The sequence below is a fragment of the Pelobates fuscus genome, chromosome 5 (assembly GCF_036172605.1).
Source record: "Pelobates fuscus isolate aPelFus1 chromosome 5, aPelFus1.pri, whole genome shotgun sequence".
Lineage (NCBI taxonomy): Eukaryota > Metazoa > Chordata > Amphibia > Anura > Pelobatidae > Pelobates > Pelobates fuscus.
In genome coordinates, this window is record NC_086321.1 from 55158909 (window position 1) to 55177945 (window position 19037).

The 19037-nt window shown below is 37.1% G+C and overlaps 1 protein-coding gene across 3 annotated transcripts in view; it reads left to right on the plus strand.

The window, feature by feature from the left end:
- The window catches only part of DYM (dymeclin), a 337693-nt gene extending 319729 nt beyond the window's left edge, over window positions 1-17964 (plus strand). For 2 of the 3 annotated variants that reach the window (XM_063453857.1, XM_063453855.1), the window contains exon 17: window positions 15970-17761. In XM_063453857.1, the coding sequence (XP_063309927.1) occupies window positions 15970-16119 (150 nt within the window). In that variant the 3' untranslated portion in view covers window positions 16120-17761. Of the gene's footprint in view, window positions 1-15969 lie in introns of all 3 variants that reach the window. The other variant, XM_063453858.1, reaches the window with a different exon arrangement.
- Window positions 17965-19037: the final 1073 nt, after the last annotated feature.

The following is a 19037-nucleotide window of genomic DNA, read 5'->3' on the forward strand; positions in this document are numbered from 1 at the left end:
TTATTCAATTGTTTCTTAACATGCAGGTTACTTTTTGTTTTTCAGCAACGCATTTAATTAAAAAAGAATAATTTATGGTGAATTTAAAATTTAAAAAAAGGAATTGAAATTTTAGGCCAACATGGTTGAACTGGAAACATTTTCCAACTTTGCTATTTTGACCTTTAATTGTGAATATTTAGTGAATTCCATGAAAATTATAAAGTGTGCAAATATTGGGGGGAGGGGGAAGGGGATAATCTACACATTGCCATTTTTCATCTAAAAGTAGCGAATTTGGTGTTAAACTTGATGTTTAATAAAGCTAATTCTATGGAAGTCATTATTTACTCACCCAAATCCACAGCCGATCTTCCTCGGTGCTGGGTCGGTGCTCCGCCTCCTCCAACATCAGCATTTCATGTCAAGTGCATTAGGCCATCCCCATAGGAATGCATCGCTGCAATGCTATCCTATGGGGATTTAACTGATGTAAGCACGTCCAGTGTCAGGCGACCAAAAGTCTGCGTGACTTTTTTTCTGCACGATTGTGTACTTACACGTGCATTGTAACTACTATTGTACTCCTATTAGTTTTATAAATACTTTAATTGCACAGTGCACCTTGTTTTTCTAGGCGACCAGAAGTGGCCTAGCAAGCAGGAAGAGTCTGTAGTGGCTGTCTTAGCCACGAGAGGCAGTCTTAGTCCTGCAATGCAACTATTACAAATGCTCTGGAACTGCAATGATTTACATTGCAGGACTAAGGGGGACAGTGCACCCAGACCACGTCAATGAGATGAAGTGGTGTAGGTGCCTACAGTGTCTGTTTAACATTTCAAAATGATAAAATAAGTGCTACAAACTGCCAAGATTCCTGGTTTTCTATTTAGAAATTATTTATAACACAGCTGCCACAACTGTTTATTGCTACCGGTATTTCCAATCTAAAAAGATTTAAATATTCTCTCAATCGGCATAAGATGTAAACTCCTTCAAGACAGATGTGCCTGGACTGTCATAATGTCATTAGAATTTGCCCAACCCCTTGTCCTGGAGGGGGTTAAGAGTTAATTTGGCATTTTGAATAAGAATTCTACTCTGTAAGTTGTGACATTTTCCCAATTGCTGCGTTTCAGGCCTAAGTATTTTTTTGTTCCTGCTATCCTTGGAAGTTAATCCAAACAGAGTGATTTTCACATATTTTGAATCTGCTTACTGGCAAGGTTCATTTAGTGTTTGAAGTTACTGCATGGAAAACCTGAGGAAAAATGTGAAGACAGGAGTTCAAGGCACATCCAAATAACATGTTTTTTTTGTTTTTCAAATTCAGGGAGGTTTTGGCCCAGTAAGTAAAACCAAGCTTTCAGCCTCCCCAATGAACATTTATTAAAGCTTCCATATGCTGTTTTGTTAAAGGTTAGTGGAGACCGCACTCACAGGGTTATTCACTCACGCGAGAATTTAAAGTGAATTTCAAATTTAAAGGGCCAGTTGGTCTTTATAACAACGTAATTTAAATGAAGTTATGGTGCCAGGAAAGCAAATTTAAAATTTGTTTTGAATTCTCAATTTAGTGAATAGATTTGTCACTGTAGATTTTCTTACACATTCATGGTTAACATATTTTAGAAATTGTTCTTTGCTCATAGTTGGGCCTGCTATTTCCACTGAAACGTACTGGTATTCTGTCTTTTAGTTGGACACTTTATTATAATGTATCGATACAATATAAGCAAGTCGCCTCCCCGCTCAGGTTATTGCATTGCAATGCAAGCTGATAGCTGTGCATACAACAAAACAATCTAGCAACATGATAAACCACTATAATTCTGCATTTCAGAATAGTAAATCGTATATTAGCAGCAATGGGTTATTCACAAAATTTGCAGTCGTAATGCATATTAAAAGAACACTATAGGGTCAGGAAACATGTATTCCTTGCCCTATAGTGTTTAAACCACAATTAAGGTGGCTTGCCCCACCCTCAGCCCCTTTAAAGGGTAATGATTATACTCACACCAGAATAACTATATTAATATGTAGTTGTTCTGGTGACGATGTTGTCCCTTTAAGAATAGAAACCTGTGTTCTAGCGCTTTAGTGTCTCTAGGTCTAGTGATTCTCCAATGACGCCATGGAGGAGACCTCTTCCAGTGACTATCCAATTCAATCCAATGCTTCTAATTAGAGCTCATCATGGAAATGGCAATGTTTTACCTTGAGTAATTAAACTAACAGATCCACTGTAGCCAGGACACTTCATTGAGATGAAGATAGATTGGAGAATTGTTCTGCTTAGTGCTGTTTCCTCCTTAAATTTAAAAACAAAATAGCATTTCTGAATATTCACATTTTTCTGAGAAGGTATATAATAGGATCGCTAGTATTAACATATACCACCCTTTTCTCAGTACAGACTCACAGAGCTGTATGGTTCATTAGAAATCTATTCTGATGACATTATAGATGACACACAGTTGCACTGCTGTTTGTTGCAAATATCATTAGGACTACAAAGTTAACAGTGATTGATGTTTCATACATTTTCACTATTATATAGTGCGGGCATAGGCAACCTTCGGCACTGCAGATGTTTTGGACTACACCTCCCATGATGCCTTGCCAGAATTATGGGTGTAAGAGCATTATGGGGGATGTAGTCCACAACATCTGGAGTGCCGAAGGTTGCCTATCCCTGATTATAGTATTGTGTTATTTTGTGATAACGTACTACTTGGCAAAATAGGTTGGCCTATAATCTTCCAGAAACATAACTAATCATATTTATCAAAGCAGATCTGCAACGGATTTGAGGCAAAGTGCCGAAACCACTATAGAACCTACTTTTGGTCTAAAACCTTACAATTCAACGTATTCATTTGCAATAAGGTATTGATTAATATTTACCACTGCACAGTCTCTTATAATAATAGAAATGTAGACGTTTATCTTACAAGTTAAAAAAATCTATATTTTTCAGAAGCAGTAAGGAAAAGTAATTCTAAACATGAGTTCTATAAATAAATCCCTAATATTAAAAATGGCCTTTTCGAAGCCTCTAGTGTCATTTAACATTTTGCACCTAAATTGTTACATCTTGATCATGGATCCCCAGCAGTTCCATGCACCATAACCCAGTTGAGTTTAATATAGTGGTTTTAGCGCTAGGATGCTATGGATGGAGATTATTTTGTCAATCTATTTTCGAGCAGTTTGACCAAAAAAAATGGGGATTCCTTGCACCCAAAACATTGTCCCTCTCCGACCAACCTCATAATGAGGAATTCCAGTTCCTCGTTATCTGTACATATATTTGATGGTGTGAGCGCAGATTTTCAACCTCCCTCCTGTAATTAGTGGGTTAAGGGGCTTAGGAGAAAACCCTTGCCTACTATTTATTTTATTTTCCTGCCATACAACAGCATGTGAGAGGAGAAAATGGGTAGTGGGTCTACCAGCTCCTCTCTGATTTCTTGTTTTCCCTAAGGATCATTCCGTAATCCAGTAAGTCAGCATGTGTTTAGTTTGGAATTTTGTATTTTATCAGTGCATAAATGCAATGGAATGAATGCAAAATAGCCAGAAGCAAGCATTTATGAGAACTACTCAAGAGAATTGCCGGCATTTAGGATCTGGACTGTCCTTGTGGCTGATATGCGACAGGCTAGGGTTCTCTTTGTAGTAAGATAAAACCTATATAAGATCTGAGCCGCAAAAATCCATACCCATGAGATTCCGATAACTACATCAATTCCACTAATCCAGCGCCACTTCCGGAGACGTGGGATCAGATGTACACTAGCACGTCTGTCAGGTATAGAAATATATAATTAACTAAGAAGGGGTGGTCCCTAATACCCCTATGCACCCCTATACTTTGTTTACAAGCTTTACATATAATGTTTGCCCCTACTAACTTGATCTTTAAGGTATAGATATATGACACACACGCATGCACAAAGACACCGAGCTGGCCAAATACATCCGTCAGATATAGAAATCTGGCGGACATACAATTTTGATAGAGCACCTGGGGCATGCGCACTGGTTACTCTGAAGTCTGCGTTGCCATAGACCTAAAAATGTATGGCTGTCTGATACTCTCCCAGTTCGAGCAGCCATGTTTGAGTCTGGCAAATAGTATTTTGTTTCCACTCACTGAAATGATGGGTCGTAGACAGTCGCGTTTACTCTCCGTTCAACTTTTATTCTCCTGTTATATTAGGCTGATTACATAGATTAGAGGTTTTATTGCCCTATCAGAAGGGAGATAGCAGCACACAGCAATATAATGTAACAACAGGAAAATAAAACCTTCTATCCATACTATTTGCCAGACTCAAACATGGTCGCTCATACTGGGACAGTGATGGTTATAGATTTTGTTTATAAAACACCGGAACTCAGCGAAGGGCATGCTCATTGAGCTGTTGTTCATTGTCTGTATCCTCAAACTGTTGTTTTTGGCTCCTATATAAGTAATGAAATTAAAGAGACAATATATTTGGTGGTGGGGGTGGAGAAGTAAAATAAAGAAATAAAAGTACTTTTTTTCTTTAAGACTCAAATGTAATTGGCATTTGTAGACTTACTAAAATATGCTTTGCGTGTATATATCACAATACCACCCTGCAATAGTCCCCGGGAGCTAACATTGATTTGGGACTAAAATAGGGTTGCTATCGGCCTAGAACCAGCAGACATGCTGTGTCTGCTGGCATCTGCGTTAACTTCTAAACTCCTATTTAGTGCTATCACCTTCTTTCCCAGGGCATATGGATTGTGGAGCCAGAGGTCTGCAGGCTGAATAGGGGTATTAGTCAGCATGTCCTGAACTCAGACAGATAAGGGTCCACTTCCTAGGCTGCTCTGATCACACAGTTAAAGCTTGGTGACAGAAAGTCTGTCTCTGTTTTTAAGCAATTGTTATCATTTTTTTATTTACAAGTCTGGCAGAGAATTTAGATGCACAAGTAAAGCCAAGAAACAAGTTTAAGGTTCCCTTTCTTCTGTTAATAACATGAATGAGTTCCCATACAATTTATTTTTACTTTTCTTTATGACGGAACCTTACCTTATCCTTCCACACAGCAATATCTTTTATGAATGGAGATAAACACTCAGATATCTTTACATAGAGACAGAACTTTTGATATCCATTAATCTATTCTCATGCTGGACAATGTGGCCGATGTGCACTGTGGAACAACACTTGAGACATGCATATTGTGGCCTGTCTGAGGTTAGTGCTCACACGCAACTGCCATTAATTCAGTCCTTCTCCCTAACCTTTAGTACACAGAGAGACTGGCTAGGGAGATGGACAGTGCGATTCACTATCCTCCCCTCACCTGTCAACTATCATTACAGGTTTATTCCGTACTTCTAGAGGAGCCATAGCCCAAATGTTAAAGAAAACATGTCATATAGGGGATACAGAACACTGAAGTGTGTTTTTGGAGAATGAATGTCTGTGAGGATTTGTTATTTCCAGAATCCGTGGATGGGATCATTCCCCTACAATACAAGACTGACTGTTCAATTTTGCATAAATGATTGCCTAAATTGTGTTTGTTCCATATCTTTCTATAGAACTGTAATATTCCCATAGAGATTCACAGTGTACACATGCTCCAGATCAGCCACTTGAGGTAGCTTATCCATTGAAAATAAAAGTGATTTTTGCTCTGTGGGCATGGGCAGCCCTGCCTCACTGTTACCCGTTTCAAATAATCCCACTACAGCCCTGGCAAAGTATAACCCCTTTATGTTTCCATAGTTATGTTGAAGCCATAGATGGGCAGAAGAAACAACACAATATAGAATTAAAACATTTCTATATAGTTTTGTACCTTAAAAGCTACTTACTTAATTGTATCTTTCATTGTCCCACTGAGATCAGAATCAAAAGATATTAAAGGGATACACCACTGCCCCTCCCCCCAAAATACTTTATTATATAAGCTTCCAATAAAGACATGCATACAATTAATTATGCATTTTTTTGGGAGGGGGTATAACTAAAAGCAGCTTGCGAAAGATCTTCTCCTTCTAACGCCGCCCAGATTTTGTGGTTGTCCAATCACAGACTTCCAAATGCAGCTCAATGAGTAGTCTTTGCAAGGCAGGTGCTCGGAACAATTACTACCTCTTTAGTTTAACTCCACTTCGCTTAGCAAAAATAATGAACAAGACCAGATATCTGATTTACAGCTAGGGGGGGTGTAGCCAAGTTAATTTCCAAGTTAAAAGTGATATTTTTGTACTAGTTTGTTTTAAAATGTAAAAATAGGACATATGCTTCATGCATAAAGCAGTCCAGCAAGCTGTATTATTTTGTATTTAGATTTGATTAATGTGATAAAGCAGAAACAGGGTGCTCTTCCATTTTTTCCTACTGCTTCCTACACTAGAGTCCAGTGTCTAAAATACACACAAAAGTAGGTGGAGCAAATAATAAATACTTCTCTATAGAGAAATGTAATAAGGCATGCTGACGAGCTATAAAAATGGAGAAGCAATAGTGCAGATTGTACAGATTGTCAAATAGGGATTGGTAATGGTAATTTTCACACTGACAAAATTAGAGCCTATTTAGACACTGGACTCTAGTGTAGGGACAGTAGGATTAATAAGGACAATCCTGATCCCTCTTCTGTTATATACTGATGCAGATTCTACAAGGATAAGAAAAGCTACATATAATAATACTGTATATGCATGAGGCTCATCTATATATACATAACAGGTTGCACTCAAGTAAAAGCTGGAATGCATTTACCTCATCCTTACCAACAAATATTTCTGGTTTAGGTACTTTTTTTTTATATCCAAATACGTGGAACGGCAATGGCTACCAAGTTCGCGATCAGCTATATCAACTTATTTATGGCATACTGGGAAGAATTTCATGTCTTCCAAGGCCACACCTGGAGTGCCATCTTTGTGTCCTATCGCCGTTTCATAGACATATTTTTTGCAATTAAGCAAACTTGGGTTCTATTTTGAAATACCTGAATAATGACTAAGGCATTGTACTAGCATCCACTTTTCGCTTCTCAGAAATTAACTTTTTGGATCTGAATATCTATATAAAAAACCTGGGCTTAAAAACAAAGAATTTCTTTAAACCGATCGATGCAAACAGTTCTCAAAAAAGAGCCCCTAAAAACAATTCCTTAGGATTAGAAGGAACTGCACTGAAGTATCAGAATAAACAAATCAATCTAATATAATTAAAGATCAATTCATTGAAAAAGGATATAATAGAGAAGATCTGGGTGCTTCTGTCAAATAGGTAAGAAGGATTTAGCATAGAAACCTGCCTATGTATAAAAATTAAGCAAATTTAAAGCACACAAAGGATATGCCGTTTATTTGTAATTTTAGCAGAAATAACAGGAAGCGGTGTAGATCCATTCCAAAATAGCATATTTTTTATAGCACTGTAGTACTCTGAGTCTTCCCAGTTGAGTAGATGGAACGCAGGTTAAACATTGGTACTTGCAGCCAAACAGAAAATGACGCAACGAACACGAAGCGTAATGTAGCGTCGGTGGTACGCAGCATGTGTTCCACACACAGATGAGGGGTGGACTGGAAGTTGAAAAAGAGCACGATCAAGCCGTTTACAAGGGTTAAACAAAAAAAGAAGAGCAAGGATTATTCCAACTCAAGAAGTGATACAGTGAAATGCATTTTGGATTTATTGGACTCTTTTATAGCAAACATTTATGTTGCATCTATTTGTACTATTCTATTTTTATTTTATTAATAAATATTGTTTTTACACCTTGGATCAAGTAGATGTTGCGTTCTTTGGAAGGTAATCATACAAATAATCCTACTGCTCCCTACATTAGAGTCCAGTGTCTAAACCGACTCTACTTTCATGAGTGTAAAAATTACCATTACCTATCTAACCCTATTTGCCAATATGCACTATTGCTTCTCCATTTTTTTTTCCTGTGGTCCTGATTATTTAAATGAGAGAATAAATAGTTGCGGCGCACTCAGACTACAAAAAATATAAAACAAAGAAGGCTAATAAAATGCCTATCTTAGAATAAATATGGGGATTTGGTTCCACCATATGGCCATATCTTGTTAAGTCCACCACTACTTTAAAGTAACCCAATATTGGTGGGTCCAACGGTAAAATGTGGGGGACAAATAAAATAGTACTAGTGTTAAAAATAAAAGGTGTTAAATTAAATCCTGGTAAGAGCATAGCGAGTATACAAAAATAAGGGATGAAAGCAATGTGTGTATATTATATGTTAAGGTGTGGGATAAACATCCACAGGTGTTTTTGAGCATTTGGGGAAAGTGCAGTAAGTTACTATATTGTGTGTTGTATATCACTTATTGAGGTAGTATAAAGTGTTTACATTTTTTGCAGAGATGCAGCGGAGGACTGATTTGTCCAACAATTCCTACATGGTGCTGTTATCTAAAGCACTTCCAATATACCCCACTTCCCCCAAATTGCTGCACACATTTTGCTCCTAACATTAGAGTGGTAGATATTCAAGTTTAAAACTAACTCTGTTCACTAGTGTATTACCATGTAGCAGGTTTTGATTCTAGAATCCTAGAATCACTAGAATCACACTCAGGCAGCAAGTAGAAAATAAAGCAGTAGAGGATATTTTTCTGTGTGAGCCTTAAAGTACTAAATGACTAATCTTTGTGCAGAGTCCTGGGTATAAATGGTTTATACAAAATTATAGATATATGTGGTTTTTCAAAATTCAAAGTGAATTTCAAATTTAAGATCAAAATAGCCAAACTGGAAAAAATCAGCTATGTTTTTCGTTTGGCTACTTTCACTTTAAATGTTAAATTTCCTTTGAATTCTTAGTAAATAACCTCAACATACCCCATGAAGCTGGTATTTGTGCAGTATTGTCTGGCTGTTGGTGCCATAAACATTTAGACAGCCCCTTGATCTGTGCTGTGACCGTGTGTTCTCGACATGATGTAGGAATGAGAAAGATAGGAGAAAATAATGAAACAGAAAGAGGCCAGTCACGGTGAGTAGGCGCATAGAAGCCAGACATACAGTATAGTAATAGAGAAAATATGTACTGTTGTAATGTGAGGTTTCAGTTAAACCCCATCGTTTGCATGGCTTTGCTGATCCTTTGGCACTGAATGGGCTTTATTATATGTAAGGATGAGCTATGTTTAACACTGTGCAGATGGGGATTGGCCGAGCTGCCGCATTATATATCATCACACTTTCCCTCCGCAGGCTTCCTTCGCTGTGCTTGCCTTGTGAGCATTTTAACTGCAGAGTGTGTGCTTTGGATTATGTCAATTTTTTTTTTATATATATATATATAATCTGTTTGTACCTTTTCTGATTTAGCAATTGCCATCACTTGTACAGTGAGAAGTAGAGCTTGCCTGGCTGTTTGCGGTAGGTTTATTCTAGCTTTACATCTGTTCCAAGGACTTCCTGTGGTTTCTGATAAAGTCATGTGATTGGAACAGCAGACAGTCTGCAAAGTATTTGGCCTGTCTCGTTTTTTTGTACTCTTGCTCAAACCACTGACTTATACTTCTGCTTTTAGCTCACGCAATGTTCTGTTTCGTCTGCACGACAAGAGAGATTTTTTTTTTTTTTTTTGTATCTCTTCTCTGGATTTTGACAAGCAATTCTCCCTTCAGACTCACCCCAAGGAGTGTGACAAAACAGAATACAGGCAGGGTCAACTTTTAAACAATCACATAAGAAAATAACACAAGACTTTCAGGCTAATACTTGTCCCAAAATATTTTTAGAAAGACACCAAGATATTCTAAAAATGAATTTGAGGCCAACATCAGGTAATTATTACACCAGTCATTGGTTAATGTGTATATTACTAATTATTGAACCTTTTACAATGATTGGCTTAAATATTCACCCAATTTCACTTTAGTTGCATATTATGTCGTCTTGCAACCTGAAAATAAACTTTAGTTTTTTTTTCATAAAATCTTTAAAGGGATACTGTAGGCATTAAAAATGTTTAACTCAATAGAGGTGTTTTGGTGTATAGATCATGCCCCTGCATTTTCACTGCTCAATTCTCTGCCATTTGGGAATTAAATAACTTTGTTTATGCAGCCCTAGACACACCTTCATCCATGTGATTTACTCAGCCGTATTAAGCACTTCCTGTAATGAGAGATCTGATGTTTAAACTTCCTTTATTGCAAAGGCTGTTTAATTTAGAATGTCTTATCTCCTCCTCTGTTAATGTCTTGCTAAAGCCTACAGGAGCTTCCTGTGTGTGATTACAGTTTAATTTCTATGAGATCTGATTTACACTGAGAACATTTTTTTTCATGTGTGTCACAACCAGCAGAGATGTAACTAGGGGTGCATGGACAGAATCAAAAGAGATTGAACTCCGAAATGGCTGAGAATTAGGCAGTGAGACAGCAGGGGCATAATTTATAGACCAGAACTGCTTCATTCAGCTAAAGATTACTATTTTTCCTCATCAAATCTTTAATTTAAAACTTTTATCAAAATATCAGTAATGAATCATAACATAAGTCATATTTTCCATGTAAGAGAAGAAAACCGTTACCACAGGAGAGACAGAGTTAGAAGGAATAGAGAGAGAATTAAAAGTTATAGAACATAGCTTGATAAACCAGAGCAGCCATGTTGGGCCCAGGGGTTAGACAAGGTTTTCTGGCACCATGAAGATGCTTGTTGAAACTTTACCATTTCTATACGGTGAGTGAATGGGCTGTCCCAAAGTGGTTACCAGTTTAAGGACCTATGGGATTGTAATCCTTATTTGGAATGGAGCATAAATAAGAATAGGATGTAAAGACTGTAGGAGAATAGAGGAATAAATCGGATAGAATAAAGAGCCCCCTCTGCTGCCTGCAAAGAAAAATCTACCCCAAAGCCAGAGAGAACACATTTTATGGAATTTATAAACTTTATTTGATCTTTTACCATTTGATCACACTGCATTCTTAATGGAAAAATATTTTATTGTCGCACAAAAATATGTTGCATAAAAGAAAAAAAACAAAACACACATTTGTTGGCTGTATAAATATTCATCTCCTTGTATCCATGCTTGGAAGAAGCTCCTTCAGCAGCAATTATGGTTGTGAGTTCAAACTCCGGTCACGTCAGGTTGGATTGAGACCATTGGCGAACAGCAATTTTTGAATCTGAACTGAGCTTTGATGCATTATTTTTTTTTAACACTTTAAGGACCAGTGCTATTTCTTGACGTCATCACGAACTAACACCTTAAGACCCTACACCATCACAAAATGTCCATGTTATTTAGCATTGTCTAGCATTTACAGATCTTGGCTGCCCTTGTTAAATTAATTGGATATTCTGCTTCAATATAATATCTTTAAAGACCAGTTTTAAATAAGGTGTTGGTCTTTAATGGATTAAGATGCTAGAGTGCTTGTGTTTATTTTTTTTTGACTGTATATTGGGAGATGCAGTCCATTTCCAAGTTCTGGGTCCCCTGCTGAATTCTCACATTCAGCCATCTTTCCCCCCAACTTGACCATGTTCTCTATCTCTGCTCTTAAAAATCATACCCCAGCATGATCCTGTCTCTACATACTGCAGCATGTGGATAGGTCTTCAAAGATATGAGCATTTTTGTATGACACATATAGCATGGTCCACCTAAGAGCTAAAAAAAAAAAATGCTATTATATTTTTTTTTATTATTCAAAAAGCATAACAAATACAGCTCTTTAATGACAAACAAATTTAGAATGTATAGGAAATGTCAGAAAAGAAGTGAAAAGGTCAATTTACATTTTGTCACATGAAAAATAATAAAATCCAAAATGGACGCATGTTGGAATGAAGCAGGGTTGCCAGGCACCTTTAATGACACATTCACACAGCACTGTTTTAAGGACTTCTCTTTTGTTTCATCAGAACTGAAACGTCAAAGAAAAAGCAAATCAGGACTGTGCCGTAGGATTCAGGACACTCTAGATGTTTGATCTCTCTCATTATAGCTGTGTATCTCTTCAGCTGTTTCAAGGCTCATTTAGCTTGTGTTGGCCAGAAATCCCAGAAGAGGATTTACTTTATGTGGACAAACAAACCAACCCATACCATGTATATCTGCCTGTAATTCTTAACGCCCCTTTTTTTTTTTTTTTTTTTTTTTTTTACTTTTTATGATGTTAAACCCCGTTTTTATTGTGCTTGTTCTTTTTTCCTTTTCTAAATAATTTCTGTTGACAGGTTACATTGCCTTTGTTGGTGGGTGTGAGGGGTTGTTTATTTAATACAATAAGTTATGTAGATATACTACTAAGGTCTCAAATTATTTCCTTTCTAGTAGTCTGTGACAGATTTGTAGTTGGCATTGATCCATATAGAATACACCTCACACCAATCCATAATCCTTAACCTCAATTCTCACCTTCAGCCAATAACTTCACAGCACTTGTGACTCCCATCTTACCATAGCTATTGTCAGAGTTTCGTCTGTCTGTGGGTTTATATCTGACATAAGCACTACATCTACGCACCTCTCTCCCTTCATTGTTCCTTTGGCGCTCTCTGGATTTATTCCCAGTTCATGTAGTTTATCAACGATAACGCCCATTAATTAAACATCTCCCTCTAAACTAATTGCCACAGTGCTTGCAGCGAGGCACATGGCTCAGTGGTTTGTTTTTTTCCTATTCCTCCAGAGCAGAATTCATGTGGCAAGTAAAAATACAAGTGTCACCGATAGTAAGTGGGAAACAAAGACACCAGATAGATCCAAATTCCAGTAGCAACAGACGGCTGGCCGAGCTGAAGGAAACAGTGACAGCGCGCAATACACAAGATAAGATTTCTCTCCATTATTCATGGCACAGGGAGTTCGCAAACATTGTCATCCTTGTTGTAATCATGTTGCAGAGTGGCAGTTTATTATTAGTCCTAGCCCACATCCTTATAAATAATAAAATGGGCCATCTATTATCTCCTCCAGCGATTACAGCAATGTGGCTTTTATCCGGAGTTCTGTTGACTTAAGCAACAATTAGAAGAAGCAGACATCGAGGCTGTTCTCATGGCATGTTTTGTGACATATAGAAACATGTATTGTATGGCCATGGAAGGGATCATCCAGGGGTTATGCACATCCCTTCAACAACTTAAATTCAGCACAAGAGTGACTAGGTGAAACCCTATCTCAGAAAGTGACTCAAAAGTATAGCCAAGTATAGCCAGTCTCAGCGGTGTCTGGGTGATGAGAGTTGCACTCCATTTGCAGGTTAAGGAATCTCGTTGCAGACATTAACACGGCAGTTATGCCATTTATTTTTTTCATCGTTTTATCTGTAGATCAAAATCAAAGTATAATTCATATGACAATGACAGACACTCTCTCTAACTATTGGTGAAATAAAATTTAGTGTTAGAGGTCTTTAACTTAAATTCTCTAATCTAAACCAAGTTGTAAACTGATAAATCTGTGTTTTAGTTGTTTTGCGATGGTTCCATCCTGTAAATCACAGCACCGTCTATTACCGACGGACATTTAGACTTACAAGTTTATTTGTTTTAGGCCTGGCAGCTTTACTTGATGTAAACCTGTTATATAGGGTAGGTACTCTCCACTCACCAGCTAAACTGGTCCAAAAGAATCTGCACTGAGTGTTTTAAACTCTTACGGATCTCCCACCAGAAAGAACTCCGCTGTAACAGTGAATCCTACATACAAGGAAATTCAGCATTTCTTCTTTTCACAAGTGCAGTATTAAAATTCTGTAACTGATTGCATGTTTCCCTGCTTTACCCGTATGTACAATAACCGTGTAATATGCTACATTCTATGCAGAATTGCAGTGGTTTATGTGTTTGTTCTATAAGACATTGCGTCCATCTTTCTGTGTAGTGATCTCTGAGCTGCAGCCCAGCTCCACTCCTGCCTTGTAAAACCGAGATGGACACTGCCATCCTTCACTTGCCAACCACTTCAAGCTGCTCCTGAGGACTTGTGAGGCTTTCTAACTTTACAGTTTACAGATCTCTGGCTTAGTGGATTGGCACGGGGTTAAAAGAGCCTTTCATTCTGCAACTACTTTTTCAAACCTGCCTGTGATCAAAAGTTATTAGTTTCTGTCGTTTGACAGCAAGCATGAGGTGAGCTTAAATTTTGACTGCGGCTAAATCCACATCACTGTGGCAGTGTAACCATACCTCTTCACGTCTCTAGAACAGGATCCCAAGCTGGAATTTGCAGGAAGTATACTGTCAAAGCCAAAGTGTCCATCTCCCTCTTCTTCTTTTTTTTTTTTCTCTCATTTTTTAGTTTCTTGGCTAAATATTGTTGTGTGTGTGTGATTTGTATTTACAGGCTTCCAGTCTCTATTAGGGGATTCTCTAGCTGTCCGAAGATAATGATAGTTGGACTTACAGCTACAGTTCCACAAATACCCATACCTGGTTTATAGTCTAGCCTTTTTTTTTGTTTTGTTTTTTTATTTTACCATGTAATATCAGAGTTGCTTACATGCTAAGTTCCATAATCATACTGCATACATTCTATGAAATCGGTAAATTTTTATTTGTAATTGGAAAACCTCCCACTTTATTTTGGTCTCAGGGGAAGTAGATACATGATGTTACATGGAAGCTCTTTCCTTTCATGTTTGTTGCATCTCGGTGGACAAAGCAATATTGTACAAAGAGGCCAATCATTCTCCAGTTTTCCAATAGCCTCATTGTCTTGAAAGGGAGTTTTTCATCATGAGAGCATTGAATTACTTCTAGTGCTTGTGGTGTAGGTGGTAAAATGTGTATACTATAACCCATTATAGCAATCATCACACATTAACCAATTCTGCCAAGCCTCTCTCATTGAATGGATTTCTTTCATACTACACAATGGTTTTACTTATTCCCTGTATCATCAGCCTTTGCAGACTTCAATAGGTTTCACCCATTGTTCCTATTAAATATGTCTGAGAGTAACAGCAATTTTCTATTATCTGGAATTCTTACTGTGATCATATGGCTCTGTGTTCGGCTACAGCTAGCATCAGGTGAGCTGTTTAAGGTAGTGCCCAGAATATTGGACAGGGTTCAAATGAAATCTCACTATAGCAAGATGTAACTGTCCTGGCCGGGTCCTTTCTCTCTCTCTTTTTCTTTTCAGATGTATTCTTTCCTTTATAGTATTTCCTGAGGTCCAGATAAGCTCAGGGAAACAAGTGGCTTTCTTTCAGTCTCCATACTTGAATAAGTACATTTTCAATGTTACGGTCAAGAAATCTAATGTCCCTCTCCTTTTAGAGTTTTAATTATACTTATACATAAATATATTTTGGAGACTTGTAAGACCGGTCACTAATTCTTTGTATGTTCTCCCATTAGGTTAATTTTACTTGTGTAGGAGACGGTGAGCTGAGATCCAGGCAGTAGGAGATCTGTATACCCAGTAGCTCAGTTCTTTTCTCTCATTCATTGGGTATAGATTTGTACTCAAATTTTACTACAGAGCTATACAAGCTGTAGAGTGCAGCTTTAACAAGTAAGAATGTGCGGCTCTCTAGGCAAACCCTAGCCGTACCACGTTACAATGTGCAGCTCTCTATAGGCAAACCCTAGCCGTACCACGTTACAATGTGCAGCTCTCTATAGGCAAACCCTAGCCATACCACGTTACAATGTGCAGCTCTCTAGAGGCAAACCACAGCCATTCTGAGTGAGAAGATGCATCTCTTGACAGGTAAACTTCCACTGGTCTTGTTCTGGCAAAATAGTAAAATAGAACAATTAACATTCATCATATATCTGTATTGGGAACATATTTGAGGAGCATTGCTGTATAAAAACAAATGATTTTTGCCTATGAAGAATTTACTTGGTGCTTCAGATTCTGGATGTCTGTCCCATTGTTGTTTGAATGAAATTGCTTAAATGAAAACATTAGTGCAAATCTGATTGGCATTCAGTGATAAATGTAATTTATTCTCTTCTAGAAATTCCCTGAACTGAAGTTTAAATACGTGGAAGAAGAACAGCCGGAGGAATTTTTCATACCATATGTCTGGTCTTTAGTCTATAATTCTGCAGTAGGACTTCACTGGAGCCCTCAGGACATCCAGCTTTTCACCATGGACTCTGGCTGACAAGGAATCCAAGCTCTGTTACTTTTACCGCATCTGACTTAATGGCTTCACTGCTTGGAAGTGGAGCGTAACATCCTGCATTTTGGCGTCCTCCACCACTGAACAATTCTGAGCAGAGAACTATGGGACATCCCAGAAACTCTTGTGCTTAATGCAACAAGTTATATTCTAAGGGTGTACACAAACCATACTATATATTTTTATATGACATGGCTATGTTTGCACCACAATCAATCTAAAGTCTTCAGTTTTAACATTATGTTCTCCTGCTCTAGGCGGTTTCCTTATTTTATGATGCTAAATAAGGCAATATGTTTTAGGTTTCATGTAAAGGGGTCATATGGTATATCTCTTTAAAAGTGATGAAAGTGATTTAAACATTATATGGGTATCTTGTATTTGGTTTTCACTTGATTGATTAAAGCTGTGACTTTGACTGACAGTACAGTAGACATATTTCTAAATAGCGTTCTCTCCTTAAAGGCTATGTTTGTGTCATTATATGTGTGTAAATATATAAATATATATAAACATATATACTGATCTCTTTTAATGCATTTGAAGAACAAAAGTAGCACTTTCAGCTTGCAACTTTCCTACAAAATAGAAGTGTTCTTACTGCTCACCAAAGATGTATTATCATGTGTCAGCAGAAAAAAAAAATGATTTAGAAAGATATTGGCATTTAAAAATGAGGGTGTTTTTTTTTTTTTTTTAAATTTGTAATAAAAAATTCACAGCTTTGAGAGGAGCAATGTTTAGAAAGCACAGAATGACCTAGATCTTTGGGACACCACCTTGCTTCTAAAACAAATCAATGACCCAGCAGCCAATTGGCCATGCAAAGATGTATTCACTAAACACTGGATACTGATGCATTGAAAATAGAATTATGAAATTCAGGCTAAAAAAAAAGCCAAGTTGTTAGAACATAATTGGAAAATTTCTCCAAATTGGTTATTTTTACCTAAATTTTATTCTGTTTGATTTTCCATTCTCTGTTTACTGAATGAGCCTCTTAGGCTACTGGTCACAGAGCTTACCTACATCAATAAGAGGCATTTACTGGAATTAAAGAACAATGTATCTTGTGTGTTCGTATTTACATAGTACTCTTTTAATAAACACATTTTCTTGATGAATTGTAAGCACAAAAGACTGGTTAAATAAATGTCGTCCAACAAATTGCTCAAATACCTTTCCATTAAATATTTGCTTTGAATGTGGAGGAACTTCCCGAAATTTGGCACTTCTGGTGGACAGTGGAGTAAATAATAAACTAATGTGTAGTGTAGTGGTGGGATTCAAAAGCTGTATCTTGTAATACCCGGAGCATAGCACAGGATTCTGGGTTCTATTATTACTAATTAAGAGGTCCTTGCCAACTGTGTCTACCCTGCTCCATTACCCAGCTCCACTGGGCTACCAGAAATACCAACTGCCCAGATAAATGTCTGTGTTGCCTACTACAAGGTATCTGTCACCGGGGCTCATAGCTTCTAACCTTTGATACCTCGTGCTGATTATATAAATATTCCTGTCATTGGGACATTTAATTGTATGTTTCTAGTTTGTCTTTAACTGGCAGTTGGAAGCCACAAGGCAGCTTGTAGACCATTCACAAAAATTATTGATGTATGCCTTTCTACACTGAGAGTGTACCATAACAATAAATGTGCTCTGTATAATGACGTGTCGGGGAAAGAGTAGCACAACATTAAAATCTAAATCATTTCTTCTTTTAAACACTAATTGTTAACATCATCTCAATGGTAAAAAGAAAAAATCCCAAATCAAATATTTGCCCTTTTACACTTCTGTCTTCGTTGGGTCTTTATTGACTTTTTCATCACCAGTACCTTACAAAATATGCCTATGCTTTTTTTTTTTTTTTTTTTGGTAGAACACTTACTCCTTTCAAATATTGCACTTATTTAATCATTCTAGCTAGATAAATGGAATTTGTGTTGGGGGATTTGAGACAGGCAGAGTTATTCACTGAAGTGAGAATTCAAAGTGAATTTCAAATTTAAACTCAAAATTATTTTATTTAGCTATTCTTTCAGTGCGACTACTCTGGCCTTAAATTGTAAATTCACTTTGAATTCCCATTTTAGTAAATAACCCTGTAGTGTAGATACTAAAAATCTCCAAATAATATATATAGCATTGTCTTGTATTCATTTAAAACTGCCATTAATAAGGTTTAAATTAAGGGTTAAATAGCGTTACTGGTGACTTTTATAACTCAAATTTAAAGTAAGCCTGTTTGTCATATGCATGATTCCTGGTCAAATACCTTCTAAATAAATGAATAAATTATGCAGTCTTTGTTTAATTTACATTTTGCAGTGCTTATCTATAAAGTTCCCATCGGGGCAAACTGAGATTTGCCAGACGAAACCTCCGTCAAACATATAAAACAATACTTTGCAGATATTCACAGAGCACCTCGACAAAGGGCCGATTTATTTCACTGTGTATATATATATATATATATATATATATATGTGTGTGTGTATGCATATATATAATAGTAAAAGTTCTTGCACCAAGAATAGTTTGTAGTCAATAGCACTCACGTTCTTTCTAAAATTCTTTCTTTATTATTTCAAGTTAAAAACGACCAACGTTTCAGTCCAAACACTGGACTTTCTTCAGGATCCTGAACAACGTCAAGTGTTTGGACTGAAACGTTGGTCGTTTTTAACTTGAAATAATAAAGAAAGAATTTTAGAAAGACCGTGAGTGCTACGGGCTACAACCTATTCCTATATATATATATATATATATATATAATTACTTTGATCTTCGGGACAGATTACACACACCCCGTGCTGATTTTACATGGGAGCAGTACTCTAAATCAGTGGGGGTATTGCTTGCTTTTGAAACAGAGGAGAAGTCTATTTGGCTGC